The following is a 19,362-nucleotide window of genomic DNA, read 5'->3' as shown; positions in this document are numbered from 1 at the left end:
TGGGGCAGTTTCAGACGCTGAGGGAGCGTGGCGTTCCATGGGGGCTTCCGCTTCTTCGGGGTGGGCCATTGATAGAGCGGCATGTGCACGCCCGATTGCCGCTTCATGATCTTACCGCGTGCGATATGTGCCTCCCTGACTGCGACTTGCTATGCGCGTGCTGTACTGATGCGCCCGACCGTCTCGGGGACAGCTGAATGTCGTGTCGCCTTGCATAGAGATGTGCTTGTTGTGGCAGGTGCCCGGTGTTTGGCAGCCTCAGTGACCGTCCGGGAATCCATGGGCACTATCCAGTGATGACTGCCACTTTCCCGTCTTTCAGGATACGCGGGAATTTTACGCATATGGCGAGAGAGTTAGGAGGGGAATGATATGTGTAGGACCGTGATGACGACGACGTGAATGACAGTCTGGGCTTCTCAACCCAAGCTGCTCCTCTTTCCATCAGTTCACCGCCTGTGTCTTGGCCAGTCCCCCGTAGTGGTTATGTGCCATTCTATTTGAGGCCAACCAACCAACCAAGCTGCTCAGTGTCGCGTTGCCGTTGTTTGTGGTTTATGATTTATGGGGTTTAACGTCCCAAAGCGACTCAGGCTATATGAGACACCGTATTGGAGGGCTCCGGACATTTCCACCACTAGGGGTTCTTTAACGTGCACTGACATCGCACAGTACATGGGCCTCTAGAATTTCTCCTCCAAAGAAATTTAACCGCCGCGGCCCGGACCGAACCCGCGTCTTTTGGGTCAGCAGCCGAGCACCATAACCACTGAGCCACCGCGGTGTGTTACACGCCAGCTACTTTTCCGTGTTGTTCAGACGTGATATTTTCCAGATGTGGTGCCTGTCTTCTCGTGAGTGCAGCCTAAGTGTGACTAATTCCAGCGTTTCCTTATCGCTGTTTGATCCATCTCCTGGTCCTATGCTGCTATATTTATTTCCTCCGTCTGTCGGTGAAACTGTTTAAAGAACTTTCCGCATTCGAGAGCGGTGGCACTTGGCCAACATACCAGCATTGCGTTGGCGAGAAGAGAACGACGACCACTGCACTCTGGTCGGACAGCTGCAGTGAGGCCATCATGGCCAGCATATTCAGCGGCAAGATGCTCGTCAAGAAGGACGGCTCGCTGTGCTCGGCCGACGAGGCGCTGCGCGACAAGCAGCTCATCTGCCTCTACTTCGCCGCCCAGTGGTGCCCGCCGTGCCGCATGTTCACCCCGGTGCTGGCCAACGTCTACAAGGTCGCCAAGGGGGACAGCCTGGCCATCGAGGTAGGCAGGTCCTTGCACTTGGAGAGAGGTCGCGCTTTGTTGGGTGCTGGCGTAATGACACATCCACATAGAGCGATTATTGCATTTTATTCCCCAATCGCAGGTTGCGGTGAAATCTTCATCTCCTGCATGGCATAAAGCAGCTAGCGTGCTAATCATTTGCAAGCGCAAACTTAGAGTACGCATCTTCCATCTGTCACTGATCGATCGAATTCGAATCGGTCTAAATTCGTGCAGCTCGGTTCGTCGCACCTTGTTACTCAGGGGACACCGGCCTGAAGCAGTCGCTCTTTACTCTTGAATCACGCCGTGCCATTCCACGCCTGTGCTTACTTCATGCATTCTATCACAGTACCAAGTCACGACGCTCAGTTCATTTCAGTTCAGTTTTATTCCTTAAAGGCCCCCTTTTCAGGGGGTGTTACATAAGGGGTGGGAATACACTTGAAAATGTGAAAACACAGCAATTATTAACATTGAAGATGATCTGTTACACGCGCTTGAAAAACAGATGGCGAAGCGATGACGACGATGTCATAGGGAAGGCCGTTCCAGTCTGCAGCTGTTCGAGAAAAGAGCGATGCAGAAGAAGTATTAGTGTGCGATGGTGGGCGTGCAACTTGCAGTGCGTGACTGGTGCGGTGAGATATGCGTACTGCGGCTGTGATGTGCGGTGCTTGATTCAGAGAAGAATAAAAAAAGTTTATGAAAAAGAGCGAGGCTAGCGATGAGGCAACGAAATGAAAGGAGTGGCAATCCGGATTTAACTTTCAAAGTTGAAACACTGGTGTCGTACGAGTATGAGGAATAAATTAACCGGACGGCACGATTTGAACCGGACTGAATGATTTGAATGTACCGGAGGGCTCTTTGCTAACCGCCCCGTCCTCCAACCTCAACCACGATAATAAGCGGCCACTTACAACAACTGACTTCTCCCCAGCGCACTTTGGAATCCGTTCACTGAACACATCACGTCATGCACAAATCACAAAGCATTCGGCGCGGAAATAAACTCGTCTTTTATAGCGTCCACCGCTTTCCTGTGTACAGTACCTATACCACCAAGTTTCATTATCTTCTTTTCTTTAGTGTTGAACGTGCATCCTGTGTGGAACACTGATATTACTTGATTTATCATTTTTCACTCCTTTTTTCCTTCCTGTTACTTTTTCTTTGTTGCGCATGCTTTCGTCGCAATTCGCCGCATGGAAACCAATGCGTACGCCTCCTCATGCAATGCCCTTAAGGAAACAGTAAATGAAACGAGATAGAGTGCGGTCACCTTCCCGACCTTCCATTCAGCAGGCAGGGCCCTGTGTCAAGCAAACGCTGAAAAAATATTGTTAGAAAATAGAAGAACAGCCGGTATTTTGCAAACATTTCGGGCTGATTAAATCGTGCCTAGGAGCGGAAAATGGCTTCCAAACTGAAATTCTTTGTTCTACACTCGGGGTTGAATAATTGTGCGATAGGTAATCGCGGTTATGCATAGATGGGAGAGAAGTACCTTCGTTTAAAGAAGGTAAGCAGGAATCGCCAAGCGATGCTGTGTGTTTACAATGGCGCATCTCTGAGCACAGTACACTCGTGTGTGGTGACAGTGGGAGCTTCTTGGGAGCCAACCGCACCTGTACCCAATGCGCCGGTGTGCGCCTCGAAGAGGGTCGCGGGGGCGTTGCCACGTCGACGGCTGCCCGTTTTCGCCGGCAACTTTGTCGGCTCGATGTTTAAAAACCCGTACGCGACAGCGCTATAGAGTCACTTTTGCAGCCTGAATGAAGCTGAAGAAATTCTCTGATCCGATGTCTCCGGCGCTGCATGCATCAGAAGCTGTGGGTGTGCGCGCATTTTTTTCTTTTTTGGCTTGTCGAGCTCTGTGTATACGCAGTTTGCGCACCATTGCGGCCACCTGCTCCAACACACACTGCGAGCTAGGCTCCGCTCTCAAAGATGCGGCGCCTGCGGCTTCACCTGCAAACTGCGAGTCGCGGTGGGAGGAAAAATCACGACGGAAAAAAAATTACACCAGGAATGACGTGCGAACATTTAAAACGAAAGAAAAGCCCTTAGTCTCGCTGCAGTTATCCTCTGTTCCATCAGGCGGGGAATTTCTCTGGTGGGGACATTCTATATCTGTACGCGTAGCGTAACGGGTCGACGAATGTTGCTAAGTCCCTAAACCTCTGTTCGACATACCTCCGCTATCGCCAATGCCTCCCATCACAGTTAATCCAGCTGGTGTCGAAAAGATTATTGATTGCCTGAAGCTCTCTTCTGCTTCTGGTCCTGATGGTATCACGTCAAAATTCCTTAAAAACACCAAATTTTATTCATCTATCATCTTAACAAAACTTTTCGACCAATCTTTATCCACCGGCTTGGTTCCTGATGATTGGGCGGTAGGGAAGGTGGTTCCCACACATAAAAATGGTGACAAGCATGATGTTAAAAACTATCGCCCCATATCTTTGACATGTGTTCCATGCAAAATTCTTGAGCATATCATATCATCCCAAATCGCTACCCATCTTGATTCTCAATCTTTTTTTCATAGTTCCCAACATGGCTTCAGAAAACATTATTCATGTGAAACGCAGCTGGCATCTTTCACTCACTTTCTTCACAGCGTCCTCGACCACGGCGGTGTTGTCAACTGCATATTTTTAGACTTTTCTAAGGCTTTTGACAAGGTATCACACACTCTACTCCTCTTTAAATTACACCAACTTAACCTGGATCCCAACGTTTTTGCATGGTTGAGAAGTTTTCTTACTAATCGCTCCCAATACGTAACGATTAACGAAATCGACTCCAATTATGTCCCCGTTGATTCCGGCGTGCCACAAGGCTCCGTTCTTGCTCCCTTGCTCTTTCTAATTTACATAAATGACTTACCCACCAAAATTCAATCTCGCGCTGGCCTTTTCGCAGATGACTGTGTAATTTATCGTGAAATAACCAATCCTAATGACGAAAAGATTCTGCAATCAGACCTTAACGCAGTAACTGCATGGTGTCAGGATTGGTTAATGACTCTTAACTCTAACAAGTGTAACTTAATGCATGTATCTCGAATTAACTCTAATGTTTCTTCTTATATTCTTCAGGATTCCCCGCTTGAACAGGTAACATCTTACAAATACTTGGGCGTCTTATTTTCATCCAAATTATCATGGGAACAGCACATCAACTATATAACTAGCAACGCTAACAGATCTCTAGGCTATCTGAAACGTAATTTTGCGAACATTTCTTCATCTCTTAAATTACAATTTTATAAAACACTTATCCGTCCAAAGCTTGAGTATGCTGCTTCTGTATGGGATCCCGGCCTTGATCATCTGGTAACAACCATCGAAGCTCTTCAGAATCGGTCTGCTCGCTACATTCTCAGTAATTATCATCGTACTGCCAGCACAACTAACATGAAAAACACATTACACCTACCTCCACTCTCCTTGAGACGCCAGATACAGCGACTTTGTTTGCTCCATAAAATATACTACCACGACACACTTCACAATCTTTTACTCCACCGGCCCTCTTATGTGTCACATCGCGTGGACCACCGTCATAAAATTGGATCTTTCGCATGCCACACGAATACCTTTCATAATTCATTTCTCCCGCGCTCAATAACAGAGTGGAACCACCTTCCCGAAGATCTTGTGTCTATTACTGATGTTACATTGTTCAAAAATGCCTTAAAAGCTCATTTTGGTGTTCCTGATTAATCGTTACGCACTGTTTATTTATTTTTTACCCCCGTATTACTACTTGTATTGTGTTCCACAGTTATATTTTGGTGTTCCTTACTTGTAGTACTTGTATTGAATTCTTGGATGTTTATTGTTACCTTCTGGTGTTCCTTACTATTTTTGCACTGTTTTTGACACCCCTATATATATGTGTATATATATGTATATATATATATATATATATATATATATATATATATATATATATATATATATATATATATATATATATATATATATATATATATATATATATATATATATGTGCCTGTGCTTTTATCTTAATTATGTTGAGTATTCCACTCCCCTCTGTAACGCCCGACCCGGGCCCTGAGGGTATTCGAAATAAATAAAATAAATAAATAAGTAGAGGCAGCTGCCCTGCAATGTTATCTGCCGCCCAATGAGGCAGACAGCGTCTCAGCCGGCCGACGAGTCAGCGACACACTTCTTCGCTGCGGCTTCTTCCGCGCTTCGCAAACACCTACGCTCGCTGGGCATTTCGTCCACGTGCGAAGAACCAAGCCGCACTTATCTCACTGTCCGTCGCAGTGCCCGAGTATCTTTGAGCTCATTTGGTCCAACTACACTTTTCGTCCGAGGCCCTTTTCCCAAGTATTTCATCCCAGAAAAGGCGAGCACCAGGCCCGGGTTGTACCCATTAGAAAACCGCCGGTGTGTACCGGGCAGCACTGGGGATTGAACCCAGCTCCTCCCGAATGCGAGGCGGATGCTTTACCACAAGATCATCGCTTCGGTCTTTTAGCTTCAGCGACTAAAACCAATGTTACTGTTTTCACCTTCTTCCAATGACTTGTTGTCAAAGGGTAACTGAAGAGAATTTAGAATTTGATGAGCTTAAACGAGCCGAATGTGTGAAACTTGATATTACTTGATAAACTTGATACGTTGTTGGCGTATAATCTAGTCCAGACTGTACACTCTCCTACACGCGTAACTAGTTCAGCTTCATCAATTCTAGACCTCATTCTATGTTCCGCAGGCATAAAAAATTGCATTACTGAAGTTTACAAGGGCATTTCTGATCACAAACTAGTCTATTTTACCTGCATGCTCCCTCGTCAAATGGGAAAGTGCATGCCAAAATCACATACTGTGAAGCATTTTGACGCGGCAGACAACCCACGTATTATGCATTATCTGGAAGATGCCCTCTCATCGTTTTGTGAGGACGACGTAAATGCTTTGTGGGCGAGGTTTAAATACCTCTGCGATTACTGCATACGAAACTTTGTACCGGAAAAAATAAAGAAACTAGGGAGGACAAACCCTTGGTTAACCCGAGATCTAATACAATTAAAACGAAAAAGCAAGCGCTACAGGAATAAAAAGAATAAAAATGCGTCAGTAATCACAGAATTAACCGCCTCCCTCAAGCACGGATTGCAAAAAGCAAGAGACAGGTATTTTTCCGAGACACTTGGTCGTTTTGCAACGGAAAATCCTCGGAAATTCTGGCAGTACCTGTCGAATAAGGAAAATAAAAAGTTAGAGCAAGTAACGGTTGACAGGGTAGTTGTCACAGACAAAAAGGAAATGGCAGACAGGTTCAACCTTTATTTTCAGAGCGTTTTTTCAAGACCTGATGCGAGGATTGATAACGCGCCAGTTAGCGAAGTCGCAAGCAACATTACTATCTCTTTGGAAGGTGTTACCGAACTTTTTTTGCGATTGGATCCAAAAAAATCAGCAGGTCCTGATAATATTCCCGCAGCATTCTTAAAAAGGTATGCAGAATTTCTGGCTAGATTTCGCGTCGTAATCTTCCAAAAATCTGTAGAGTCAGGCGTCGTACCCCATGACTGGCGTGTTGCGCGTGTTGTACCCATATTAAAGAAAGGAAATCCATCAGAAATCAATAATTACCGCCCAATATCTCTCACCTCTATTCCTTGCAAATTAATCGAGCATATCATACTCAAATACTTGAACAGTTTTTTAGACACGAATGATGTCATTAGCAACAGGCAACATGGCTTCCGGCAACGTTTTTCCACTACTACACAACTAATTGATACCGTACATAACCTAACAAGAGCTCTCGACAGTGGCGGTCAGGTCGATATAATTTTTATGGATTTTTCCAAGGCGTTTGATAGGGCTCCTCACTCTAAATTAATAACTAAAATGAAAGAAATAGGTATCCCTTCCCATATCATCGCTTGGGTTATGTCATATTTACAAAATAGAAAACAATATGTGGAAATTGATGGCAACTGCTCCCGCTTTTTAGATGTTCATTCAGGTATTCCCCAGGGCTCCGTCTTGGGGCCTGTTTTATTTAATATTTATATTAACGACCTGTTAGGCGTTCTGGAACTAAGTGCGTCGGCCAGGTTATTCGCTGATGACTGCATTATTTTCAAAAGCATTAATTCTGTATCCGATCAACTTGTCCTAAATTCGAACTTGCAGCTTCTTGCAGACTGGTGTCACAAGTGGGACATGACAATTAATTATGACAAAACCGTTTATTTATGTACTACGAATAAGATCAACAAAATGAAATTTACGTATGCCATTGGAGACAACAGAATTAGTCAAGTGGAAGAATATAGATACCTGGGCGTGACTTTAACATCTGATCTTAAATGGTCATCCCATATCTCCAACATCTGTTCCTCTGCAAGAAAAAAGCTAGGCTTTTTAAAACATAAATTCGGCAATTCTTCAAGCATACTTAGACTTCAAGCGTACAAAACAATTATTAGACCTACTCTTGGATACGCCAGCATAGTATGGGACCCACACACCACAGCCAACATAGAAAAATTAGAGAAAATCCAGAGATTAGCAGTAAGGTTCATATACAACCGGTATAAGCGAAGGGACTCTCCATCCATCATGTTACATCAGGCACCGCTTGAGCCATTAGCTGGAAGAAGAAAGGCTGCCCGGCTGCGTTTTTTTCACTCTTTGTATCTTCAGAAGCTAGGCATTCAGCCACAGGACTACTTCGAAAGGGACACAACCAGACCTTCGAGACATAAACATAGTCATAGCATCAGGCCAATATTTGCCCGCACGAATCTCTACAAATATTCATTCTTCCCAAAAACAATATCCGAATGGAATTCTCTGCCTCATGACTCACCTCTCCTGCCTTCAACCATTTGAGAACCTACATATCTGAGTGTTTGGTTGGAAATGTTTATCATTCATTAGCAGTGCATAGTGTGCTTCGTTGCATATGTGCCTGTGTTTGGGGCATGTACATTCACATAGTGTATTTGCTTTGTAACCTTGTTTATTTTTGTTATTATATTTTCTTGTCATGAAAATTTCTTGTCATGTCCGTTACTATACGGGAAAAAGAGGTAGCTTATCTGGACAAGTGCTTTGCGTCTTGATAGCAGGAGCTGGCGGTGACTGTTGTGTTTAGTTTTCTTCTTTTGGTTTTTGACCAACGATTTTATCGCACTTTCTTCCTTTATAATTCTACGTGTTTTCGAATAAACTTTCAGTTGTTAGTCAGCGCTCGTGTCGTCTACTCTTTCTGTCCTTGTGTGTCGCGCTAAATTTTTCAAGATGTATGTTAACCAACTCGCCCAATCTGCAGTATTGTTAAATGATTTCTAACTTCACCATTGTTGCTGATCCTAAGGCATTGTATTCACTAACATATGTATGTACCCTCTCCTGCTTGGACCGACTCGGTCTGCAGTATTTTGTAAATAAAATAAATAAACTTGCAGGTAAAGCATGCGAAATATTTTTTTCGCTAGCATTTGAAATAATGGCGTAATAGCGGCGTCGGCGTTCAGGCTTCTCTGCAGTGCACAGCGACTGTCAGAGGCCGCAATTATGACGTCACGTACGGCGGCGCTGAGTTTCTAGCGAAGAAGCGGTTGTCTGAAGGAAGAAAACGAATGCCGTCGAAGGTGAAGCTCGCGAAGCATGGTTCGGCGGCGTCACAGTAGCATGTAGACGAAAGCATCGGTTATCTTAAATTTCAGCAACAATGATGTCACTACGAGTTTCTCCGCACTCCTCTTACGCAGTGAGGAGAAGCCTGAACATCTTCGCGGATTTAATCAGTGATTACGTCACGATTCAAAATGCTAGCGAACAGCTACTTTGCATGCTTTACCTAGAAGCTTCATAGATTCGAATTTTTGAATAGTGTCGAATTCTCAAAAAACCATTTCACCTTCCCTTTAAACAGTCGCTAATTCATATTTACGTGGGACTGACGCTACGCCAACGAAACATGTCCGCCGACATCGTAGCCCGCATTGCAGACTACGGCGGGCATGCGCTTTTTTGATGTCGCACGAGCATTTTGAATATGGCGGGCGGTGTCTGCGACGAAAGCTTCGCGGTATAAATGTCGGTCGCTCTCTTCAGCGCGTCCAGGGCACTCAAATCTCGGGGAACAGAACTGCAAGACTTTTAACTGGTGGCCCCTTTGAGGACAGGGTGGAATGCAGTCAGGCAATACAGCTTACTCATTTACTCTTCGAGCATGAAATGCTTAATATGGGCACAAGCTCTAAGCTTCCTTATTAATGCGAGACCATTATATGGCTCTGTCCAGTCAGTAAAAAGTGTCCGCAGATTTTTTCCGCACGATTACGTCATTCTCTTATGATAAATGTATGAAAGTGTGATGGTGACAGGTAGTGTGTGATAAAATGTTGCCGTGGGAAAAATTTTGTTGATGGGGTGCAATTAGTTAAATAATTAAATGCGTAAAACGTGAAAAAATACACTTAGAAGACAAAATAGCAACGGACGTCATAACAGCCACGGACGTCGATATAGTATGTAGACGGTTTGCTTTCGCATGGCTCCAATGCGGGTCGCCGCAGTGATCTCCAAGTTTTAGCTTTCGCTCGTTTTTTTGTAGGTCAACGAGAATTTGACTGAGTCAGGCTATAGAAAGGCTGGGCCCCTGATTGAAGCGCTCAATATAGGCTGTGTATGAAGCTGTTCCGTAGGGTTGCGCACTAAATCCATGGTCCGCACGAAAGTATCAAAGGACTATGGCTACGAATGCTTTGCACAAACTTGCGTAAGCACTGCGCTGGTAGGCATTGGAAGACGCTTAAGCTTCGCCTTAAGGAGTGGAACGCGACAGCGTGTTGCAGCGCTGCTAGGGGGTCCACGGAACGCCATCGCCCGTTCAACGCGACGCCTTGCCCTTTGGAAACAGCTCTCAACACAACGCATTTTTGAGGAGAGGAAATTGTTCATTAATTCTTTTATATCTCGGTAGACACCTGAACCCCGCTGTAAGGAAAGGGAGGCAGGTGGGAGTGAAAGAAGAGAGAGAGAGAGAGAGAGAGAGAGAGAGAGAGGGGGGGGGAAGAGTGTCATAATGAAATACATGAAAATTACATTTGAGGAAAGTTGCAGTAACTGTCTCACACATCTCGGTGAACACCCGCAGCCCCGATTATAGGTCGCCGGTTCGAATTGCTGCCGCAAGTTAACTAGTAAGTTTATGCTCCTCGAAAAGCTGAATGGTATTACACTATCTGGAACATTCTGCGGCAGACGGTTGGCAAGATACAATTTTTTCCGACGAGCGGTGCCGGCAACTACAAGTACGACGCCGACGGCTTTTCGGCCAAACGAACTGTATACGCTGGTGCGTAAACGACTGTGTGTGGGATACTGAGAAGAGTGTCATAGAACTAAGTACACAAAAAATTCAGGGGGCACTTTGGCTCTCTAAAGTGCTGCAAGGCGAAAGCGTTTCCTTGCGCACTGTTTGTTTTTATTTACTTTCTTATTTTTCATTTTTTTATTTTTGCTCCTTTTCTTATTTTTATTGTTTCTATTTTTATTTTCATATCTCATTTTTATTTTTGTTTACTTTCTTATTTTTATTTTCCTTTTGCTGACTTTATTCCTTTTATTTATGAAACCCATGCATTCACTAGATGCGCCTTTATTCATGCTCGAACATGAGCCGCTTCAAATGCCAAAGGCCCTGGTTCTATTCCCACCCTCGGCGCAGTTTCTTTTTAAGCAGTGACGCCGAAAGGCGGACAAATCTGCCGACACGGCTGCCGACGCGTCTGCTAACGACAGTATGAGGCATTAAGAGAGAGAGAGAGAAACGTTATTGTAAGAGGAATTCGGGGCACGCACCAGGGTCCCCGCACGACCCCACTGCCTTTAAGTGTTTATGTTCCTGAGGTCCATAACACTGGCAGCACGGCCGGTGGCGATGGTCTGCACGGCCGGGTCCTCCGAGCGCAGCAGGGGCTCCCAGTCCTCCCAGGTCTTGAGGTTCTCTAGGTCCCGCGGGGGAGGGTCCGCCGGGCAGAGGGAAATGATGTGGAGGGAAGAGGCGAAGGGTGTCTGGGCATAGGGCGCATGCTGGAGTGGGAAAGGAGGGATGATAGTGGGCTAGGGTAAGGGGTGAGGGGAGAGAGTGGGTCTGTAGTCTGCGCCAGAGTGTTGCTTGTTTGTTATCTAGGGAGGAGTGGGGCGGGGGGTAGAGCTGGCGTGAGGCTCTGTTCTTTTTTTTTTTTACTCCGGAATAATTTCAATCACTTGCGGACCTTTAACGCACTACACTGACATCTCACAGCGTACGGGCGCCTTTGAGTTTCGCCTCAATCGAAACGCGGCCGGGCGCTCGAGTCCTCGTTCTGCATTTCTTTCGTTTCAGCAACGCAGCGTTGAAAGCGAGTTCTCACCGCTCAGGACACCCTCGGTGAGCAGCTTGTGCATGCTGGAACCGAGGGTGCAGCCCGGCATGCCGGCTCCTCCGTTCGGGTAGAAGTCGACGTGGCCCACGGGGTCGTGCATCCCAAGGCCTTCGCCTTTCACTGGAGGGAGAGGTCATTCGTCAACATGCGGAACACATGTTGGAGAGAATGATAGCGGGCTAGGGGCATTAAAGGCTTTCGCCTTAATAATAGATCGGGCTCAATCGTTCAAGAGGGGGCTCTGGGGTACCTGTTAGAGTCAGCGTCGCCGCTTCGGAGGACGCGGATGACGCGCGTCTATTCTTTCACTCTTTCCTCCCATGTCTTTCACTCTCCTCACGTGGCAGCGGTGGTGGCTCAGCTCGAGCCAGTCGGCAGGCCCGCGCTATTTCCTTTCCATCCTTCTCTCAGTACCCGCCGTGGTGGCTCAGTGGTAAGGCGCTCGTCGACCGAGCCGGAGTACACGGATTCGAACCCGACCGCGGCGGCCGCGTTTCGATGGAGGCGAAACGCGAGAGGCGCCCGTGTGCCGTGCGATGTCAGTGCACGTTAAAGATCCCCAGGTGGTGGAAATTATTGCGGAGACCTCCACTACGGCACCTCTTTCTCTCTTTCGTCTTTCACTCCCACCTTCCTCCCTTCCCTTACGGCGCGGTTCAGGTGTCCGCCGATATATGTGAGACAGATACTGCTCCATTTCCTTCCCTGAAAAACCAATTTACCAATTTGCCTTCTCTCATTCGGAACAACAACAACATACTCTCAACCACAACATATCGCATGAACAGCTGTCGCTGAATATCGCGTTGACACGTGGTGACCGTCATGTCGTTTTTTTGTGCGAAGCATATTGCTAGAGCTACCATTCACGCCGTCGGCGTGGGACCCCTAGACGTCACACCACGTGACACCGTGACGTCACACCACGTGACGCCGTGTCGTCACACCACGTGACATCGGATGAGAGAGGCGGCCTCCACCTCTCGCCGTCGCCGTGGGACCCCTAGCCGTCACGCCACGTGACACCGTGACGTCGTCGTGACGATGCCATCGCACAGACGCCGGAATGTCCTCGAGCGGCATTCCCGCGCATTTCGAACGCGCGTTCACACTCGGTGTAGGTGAAACGCTCGCTCCACCGGGCAGGCAGACGCGGCTTCCGTGGCAATCCAGGCGCTCACCCAACGCGCGTCTCGGGGTTAGTCGGCGTTCCGCTGTAGCCATGCCGTTGTCTTCCCCCACGACGAAGGCTTCTAGTGGTTGTATTAAAATGACCAAGTATGCAACGAAGGAAAGCCATGTATTACCAAGCCTGGCCGCCAATATGCTTCGCATCTGACTAGGCTTAACCTTAGCTAAGCCTCAGCCATACTTTTTTTTTTAATCTTAGTCGCAGAGTAAGAGGTATGCGGGTTGTTAGGCATCGCACGCGATCGTGGAGTGCTAGCCTTCGGTCGCAAGGATGCAGATGAGCAGTGGAAGTAGAAATTAAAGCATGGCCGGGGCACTCACGCGTATTTTACATCATGGCGCATAGGGTGTCAAGTTTGTTCGGCTGTGTGCTTATTGCTACCCCCCGCCCCCTCATTTTGCTTAGAAACTTGCAGAGGCACCCGGCGAACGTGGTAGCCGCATTTCCGTACCGACGAAAGCCTGCACGTCCTGGTAGTCAATACACTTGATCATCCTGTGTGGTCCTCTCTTGTGTTCGTCTTGGTCGCGCTACTGTTCTTTTCTTACAACATGCACCATCTAGCCCAACAAAAAGTTCTTCTAAACACTTGATCAGTTAAAACCTTGTAGACTAATCCAAGCATTGCTTCTGGGATTTTTCGCTCACGGCCAACGACGACGACGCCGGCTTTTCTGCGACACGGGGCCCTCAACGCTGTGGCGTTGAAATAAGAAAGCGCGGCGTCATGCTCGGCGGGGGAGCAGGCATACATGCATGGATGCCCTGGATGTGCAGGTGATATTCATCTCCGCTGACCGGAACAAGAACGACATGCTCAACTACATGAGGACCTCCCACGGGGACTGGTACGGGCTGCCTTTCGACGACCCGCTCCAGGGGTGAGCGGGAACAGCACCCAGTGGCTCTTCGAAATGCTGGCCAGGGAGGGTCCACGTACTACCTGTTCGATTGGCCGTCCCTGCTATACTCCAGTCTTTGGCGCCACCCGCTGGTGGCAACAGAAAGAAAATTTACCGACCATAGCGTTGCTCTGTAATGCAAAGTTTGAGCGCAGTTCGATATTAAGGCGGAAGCCTTTAATGCCTCATCGTTATAAGCAGGACTTGTCGACAGAAATGTCACGCTTTTCAATTGGTCGAAATGGTCGTGATGTCGCAGTGCGCGAATTTCATACGGGGCCAATTGTACCTTGGCAAGTAACCATGCAACCAATTAAAGGGATCGTATAGTGATGCTCCAAGTTAGTGGGAATGAGTTTAGTTGATTGCTTAATCACCCAGTTGGCCTAATTAATCTTTCTAATCAGGCCCGATAAATAAATAAATCCGAGTAGAAAATTGGTCGAGTTCGGGAATCGAACCCCGGTCTCCGCAGTGCGAGACGAGCATGCTACCCACTCCGCCACGCCAGCTCGATGGTTTGCAATGAACAAAGGCGCGTCTAGTGACTACGGTGTCTTCATTCACTCCCATCTTCCTCCCTTCCCGTTACGGCGAGGTTCAGGTGCCCACCGCGGTATGCGAGACAGATACATTACCTTTCCTCAAAAACCAATTTACCGATGAGCAAGGCGTATTGACGGGTGTCCACCGAGATATGCGAGACAGTTACTGCGTAATATCCTTTCCTCAAATACAAGTTTTCTTCATTACGGCCCCTCTTTCTTCTTTCACTCCCACTTCCTCCCTTCCTCTACGGTGCGGTTCAGGTGTCCACCGAGATGGCAGAGAATTACTGCTCGACTTCTTTTCCTCAAAAAGCGTTGCGTTCAAAGGGCAAGGCATCGCGCCGAACGGGTGGTGGCGTTCCGTGGACTCGCTGGCAGCGCTACAACACGCTGTCGCGTTCCACTCCTAAAGGCGAAGCTTAAGCGTAATTAATTACCAGTTAATTAGTATTCAGACATTCATCAGTAATTAGTCATTAATTAGTAATTTGTCATTACTTCGTCGTCAATTATGTGTGACGTCAACCAGTGGTCACGTCACCAGTGCCACATAGGCAAAGTGGTGCGGAAAACGCTTTCGCCTCTACGCACTTTAAAAAACGCGTTCACACTTGGGAATTCGGCGGCGAGAGCGAGCGGAATCCGCTGCCGCGGCAGAGATTCCGCCGGAATACCCAGCCGAAAGCCCGATCGGTCCAGGACCGCATTTTGCCGCCGTAAAAAATTCCGCCGATTCTTATCGGCCAATAGGACGGCGAGTACGAAGTTGCATTCCCGTGGCGACCAATATGGCGGCGCCCTTCGATGGATGACGCCTCGCATCGGATTGGATTCGTCATTGTTACTGCCTTCTTCAGCGCGTTCACTGGCCATAAATGGGCCGCCGGTCTTTCGCTTCGTCTCATCTCGCCCATAAGAAAACGTACGATTAATAAATTTGCCTTATTTTTTTTTATTTAGAGTAACGATTTTGTGCCCTTCAGGCTTAAGAGGGGCGTGCACATGGTTATGGCATATAGACAGCATCGATTAACCTCTTGCCACATCTCTGTACGCCGTGAGCAGACGACGAGCAGAGAGTTGGTCGCCGGCAAGTGTGAACGAGGCAGCATTTCGGCGGCGGCGGAAGTCGCTGGCCGCCGCCGCCGAAATGCCCAAGTGTGAACGCGCACAGTCAAGGTGCCCCCTGAGATGCCGCCGCCGCTGCGATTGCCACGCCGTTGCTTCCGCAATTCCACTCGGGATGGCCATTGGTCAAACCGCAGCCATTTTTTTTTTTTTTTTCAAGACGGTATGCGCTTTATGAGAGCGGTTTTTTCTCCCTGCATAAGCCTTCGTTAACTACTGATCAGGACAGTACCACGAAAGAAGGCAACAACGAAGGGCATCACTTCCACAAGCAGCGTGGTACCTTACACAGGCTCGGGAGGCATCACTCCACGCGCATTTCCTCCTTCAAAACATGCCAAGTTTTAGCAATTACACAGAGCAATTACACAGAGGTAGTCAAAGTGGCGCGGAAAACGCTTTCGCCTCTACGCACTTAGACAGCCAAAGTGCCCCCTCAATTTTTGCGATATATTGAGGCAGAAAAAATTCAGGGGGGCGCTTTGTTCACATAAAGCGCGGAAAGGCGAAAGCCTTAAGCGCGGTGTTGCTGCTGCTAGTGTCACTGATGTGTGGTTGCGATGTTAAGCTTCGCCTCTGAGTGGAACGCGATTGCGTCTTGCAACGCTGCCAGGGAGTCCACATTTTGGTTGGTAAACATTTATTAAAACAGTCAAGGGGCCGAAGGCCCAGATCTAGGGGTCGGCCAGGACTCCTTGGAATCTGGCAGCCTCTAGAGCGAGACCGATGAGCGTTCGTTGGTCGTCAAGGGTAGAGCTGCGTAGACGAGCCTCCCAGGTATGTTGTGTGGGTGTTGGCATGTGTTGTCGTGGACAAGTCCAGACCATATGAAGGAGGTCTGCTGGGATATTGCAGTGTTTACACATCGGCATATACCGTTCAGGAAATATATTATGGAATCTTTTGGGATTGGGGAAAGTGTCCGTCTGGAGTTGGCGCCATGTGACGGCCTCTGTAAGTTCTTGGTGCGGACCTGGATAGAGTTGGCGAGAAAGACGATAGTGCTGGAGCAGATCGCATGAAGTGATTATGGTGTCCTTCCTGACCAAGGCGGGCATGTTGTGGGCGGGGTGATAAGCTGCTCGGAAAGTGAGCCCTCGAGCTAGCTTATGTGCTCCCTCATTACCCTTCAGACCCATGTGGGCTGGAGCCCATATCAGTAGGGTCAGGTGTTTAGGAGGATTTGATATGAGTACGCGAAACGCTTCGACTGAAATACGGCCATGAGTAAAATTAAGAATGGCGCGCTGTGAGTCACTTATGACTACTCTAGCTTTAGAAGTGGAGAGCGCGAGAGCAATAGCTACTTCCTCCGCTGTAGTGATATGTGAAGTGCGTACGGAGCAGGAGGCATGAAGAGTCCACAGAACGCCACGGCCCGTTCGGCTCTACGTTTTGCTTGTCGGTAAATTAGTTTTTGAGGAAAGGAAATCAATGTCTCGCATATCTCAGTGGACACCTGAACCTCGCCTTAAGGGAAGGGAGGAAGATGGGAGTGAACGAAGACACCGTATTTACTAGATGCGCCATTGTTAATTCTAAACCATCGATCTGGCATGGCGCAGTGGTTACCGTGCTCGTCTCGCACTCCGGAGACCCTGGTTCGATTCCCGAACTCGACCAAATTCCTTCTCGGTTTTATTTATGTGGTCTGACTAGAAAACTTAATTAGGCTAATTGGTTAATTAAGCAATGAGCTAAACTCAGTCCCACTTAGTTGGAGCATCACTATACAATCCCTTTAAGTGGTTGCATGGTTACTAGCCAAAGTACAATTGGCCCCGTTTGAAATTCGTGCACTGCGACGTCACGACCATTTCGACCAATTGAAAAGCGTGACATTTCTGTCGACGACCCCTGCTTACAGCGATGAGGCATTAAAGGCTTCCGCCTTTAAAAAATTAGCTGTTCAGAGCAAGAGCTCTGTTGTGTCGAGACGCGGCTTGGCTTGTGTAACGTTGACTGCGTTCCGGACAACTGCCAGCACCCGTCGAAGCGACTGCGTCTTCATTCCCGTCCATGTCGCCGCCGTCTGTGTGGAGGGAGCAGCCTTGGTAGGCGCCTTTTGAAAGCTTCAATTGACGTCATGCTAAGTCACGTGACTTACATTGTGCTATACCGTACATTACATCATTCGTACACCAAATGTTATTCTTACATTTCGCTAAATGCTCTTTCACGGTCAAGCTGAAGGTCACGTCACGAGTTTAGCACTTGTAGTTATCCGTTGCTATAGCAATATGAATAGGAACTGATTAATTGCAGTGATTACTTTGTATAATTAGTGTTTCTTAATTAGGCTAAACTTCCTCTTACCAATAATGCATCACATGTGGACATTCTCTTATTTACTACTAATTATGCCCATCACTAATGACGTCATCATGGTCAACCATATGGTACGGCTGAGGAGGTCGCAATAGCGCTCGCTTGCGCCGGAACCAAGGCTAGTTTGATTCTTAGCGACAGCAAAAGTGCAGTCTGGAAAGGGCAGGGTCTCGCCGGAAACGGCTCGCATCCTGTCCGCAGCTAAAATCGATCGCAAGATCACCTTAAGTTGGGCCTCGGCGCACACATCCGTCCCCGGTAACGAGGCGACCCGCGCGTCAGCCCGAGATCTCCACTTCCGGGTAAGGCCGCCGGACTGCCAGGAGATGCACGAACACGCGCGGAAATCGCCGAGAACTGTCTTCCTCCGCGTTGCTCTCGCAGGGAAGTGGAGGAGCGCTTCAAGGTGCTCGGCGTGCCCACGCTGCTCGTGATGAAGGCCGCCGACGGCACCGTGGTCTGCCCCAATGGCAAGAAGATGGTGCAGGAGAAGGGCGTCCAGGCGTTCCGCGAATGGCTGGCCGCCATCTGAAGGTCGGACGAAGACGGGCCGGGGCGTTTTGAGTTGATAGCCACATATTTTGCATACCTCCCTTCGCTTCAATAAATCGCTTTGGTAAGCCGGCCTCGAGGTGCCGAGAAATGGCAGACAGGAGCAGAAATTGGGAGGCATAGCCGAAGGCAGTGCAATGAGTGACGTAGTGTATGGTGTCGTCCGAGATGTTATCGTCGAAACTATTGCCCGCAAGCTAAATGGCCCTAAAGCGACTGTGAGTGGCAATGCCGTTCGTGAAGTTGCGGAGAACCCGGCATCGACCCGGCGTTGTGTCCAGAAACCCACGTCACGCGTGACGACACGCGTAGATGTCTGGAAGAGAAATTTTGTATGGTTAATTAAAGGGCGGGAGTGGCATGTGTGTGGTTTTGGCTTCATTTGAAGCTTAGTAATGTGGTCATAAGTGGATTGAACTAATTAGAGCAACAATATGTGCGTGAACTGCAGTGTGGTACAGTTCAATTACAGGAATGTCGAAATTTTCGTAAGAAATGTGTGAATGTGAACGACTGTGTATGGAGAGAAGCCGCTGGAGAGAGCCATCAAGGCAGATCAAGGCCACCGCGTCGTACCGTTCAAGGCGGAGCGTAAGTGGCCCTATTTTCTCCTTGCCGTACTTGGTATGAAGCCTGTACGCCACTCGCACGAGGCAATGCCTCGTTCTCCGATGGGAACCTTTGTTCCGGCCTGCGCAGTACTTACGGGGTTCATTCACCACTCTGGCTTGAACCACGCTACTGGTACATCGCGGTCGTTTTAATTGTATTTCTTTCTTGTGTTCGCGAAGGCCATGCAAAATTACCGATTTTCGTCTGAGACAAAACATGACTGCATGCTTTTCAGTCTCACCGTATAGCGTTTTGTTATAATCCCTGAGGAGGTAGACGGGTAATTTTTGCATGCTACGAAAATCCACACTCATGCGCCATACACAAAAAGTATATATTTCAAATAATAAGCGCTTCGAAATAGAAATTTGCAAAATGCATT

The 19,362-nt window shown here is 48.0% G+C and overlaps 1 protein-coding gene across 1 annotated transcript; it reads left to right on the top strand.

The window, feature by feature from the left end:
* The first annotated feature begins 1,004 nt into the window (after positions 1-1,004).
* LOC149365251 (nucleoredoxin-like protein 2) lies at positions 1,005-18,381 on the top strand. Its single transcript, XM_089541282.1, has 3 exons — positions 1,005-1,271; positions 13,688-13,791; positions 18,201-18,381. The coding sequence occupies exons 1-3, from the start codon at positions 1,080-1,082 to the stop codon at positions 18,346-18,348; spliced, it is 444 nt and encodes a 147-aa protein (XP_089397408.1). The 5' UTR covers positions 1,005-1,079; the 3' UTR covers positions 18,349-18,381.
* Positions 18,382-19,362: the final 981 nt, after the last annotated feature.

Source organism: Amblyomma mixtum, chromosome 1 (genome assembly GCF_055824585.1).
Source record: "Amblyomma mixtum isolate Tamu chromosome 1, ASM5582458v1, whole genome shotgun sequence".
Classification (NCBI taxonomy): Eukaryota; Metazoa; Arthropoda; class Arachnida; order Ixodida; family Ixodidae; genus Amblyomma; species Amblyomma mixtum.
Note: the sequence above shows the minus strand (reverse complement) of the source record. Positions and strands in the feature narration are given on the sequence as shown.

Bases quoted from the DNA above. Each gene is read 5' to 3' on its own strand.
- LOC149365251 (XM_089541282.1), top strand. From the start codon at position 1,080: ATGGCCAGCATATTCAGCGGCAAGATGCTCGTCAAGAAGGACGGCTCG. The intron at 1,272-13,687 runs GTAGGCAGGTCC...CTGGATGTGCAG, and splicing joins GGGACAGCCTGGCCATCGAG to GTGATATTCATCTCCGCTGA. The intron at 13,792-18,200 runs GTGAGCGGGAAC...TTGCTCTCGCAG, and splicing joins TTCGACGACCCGCTCCAGGG to GGAAGTGGAGGAGCGCTTCA.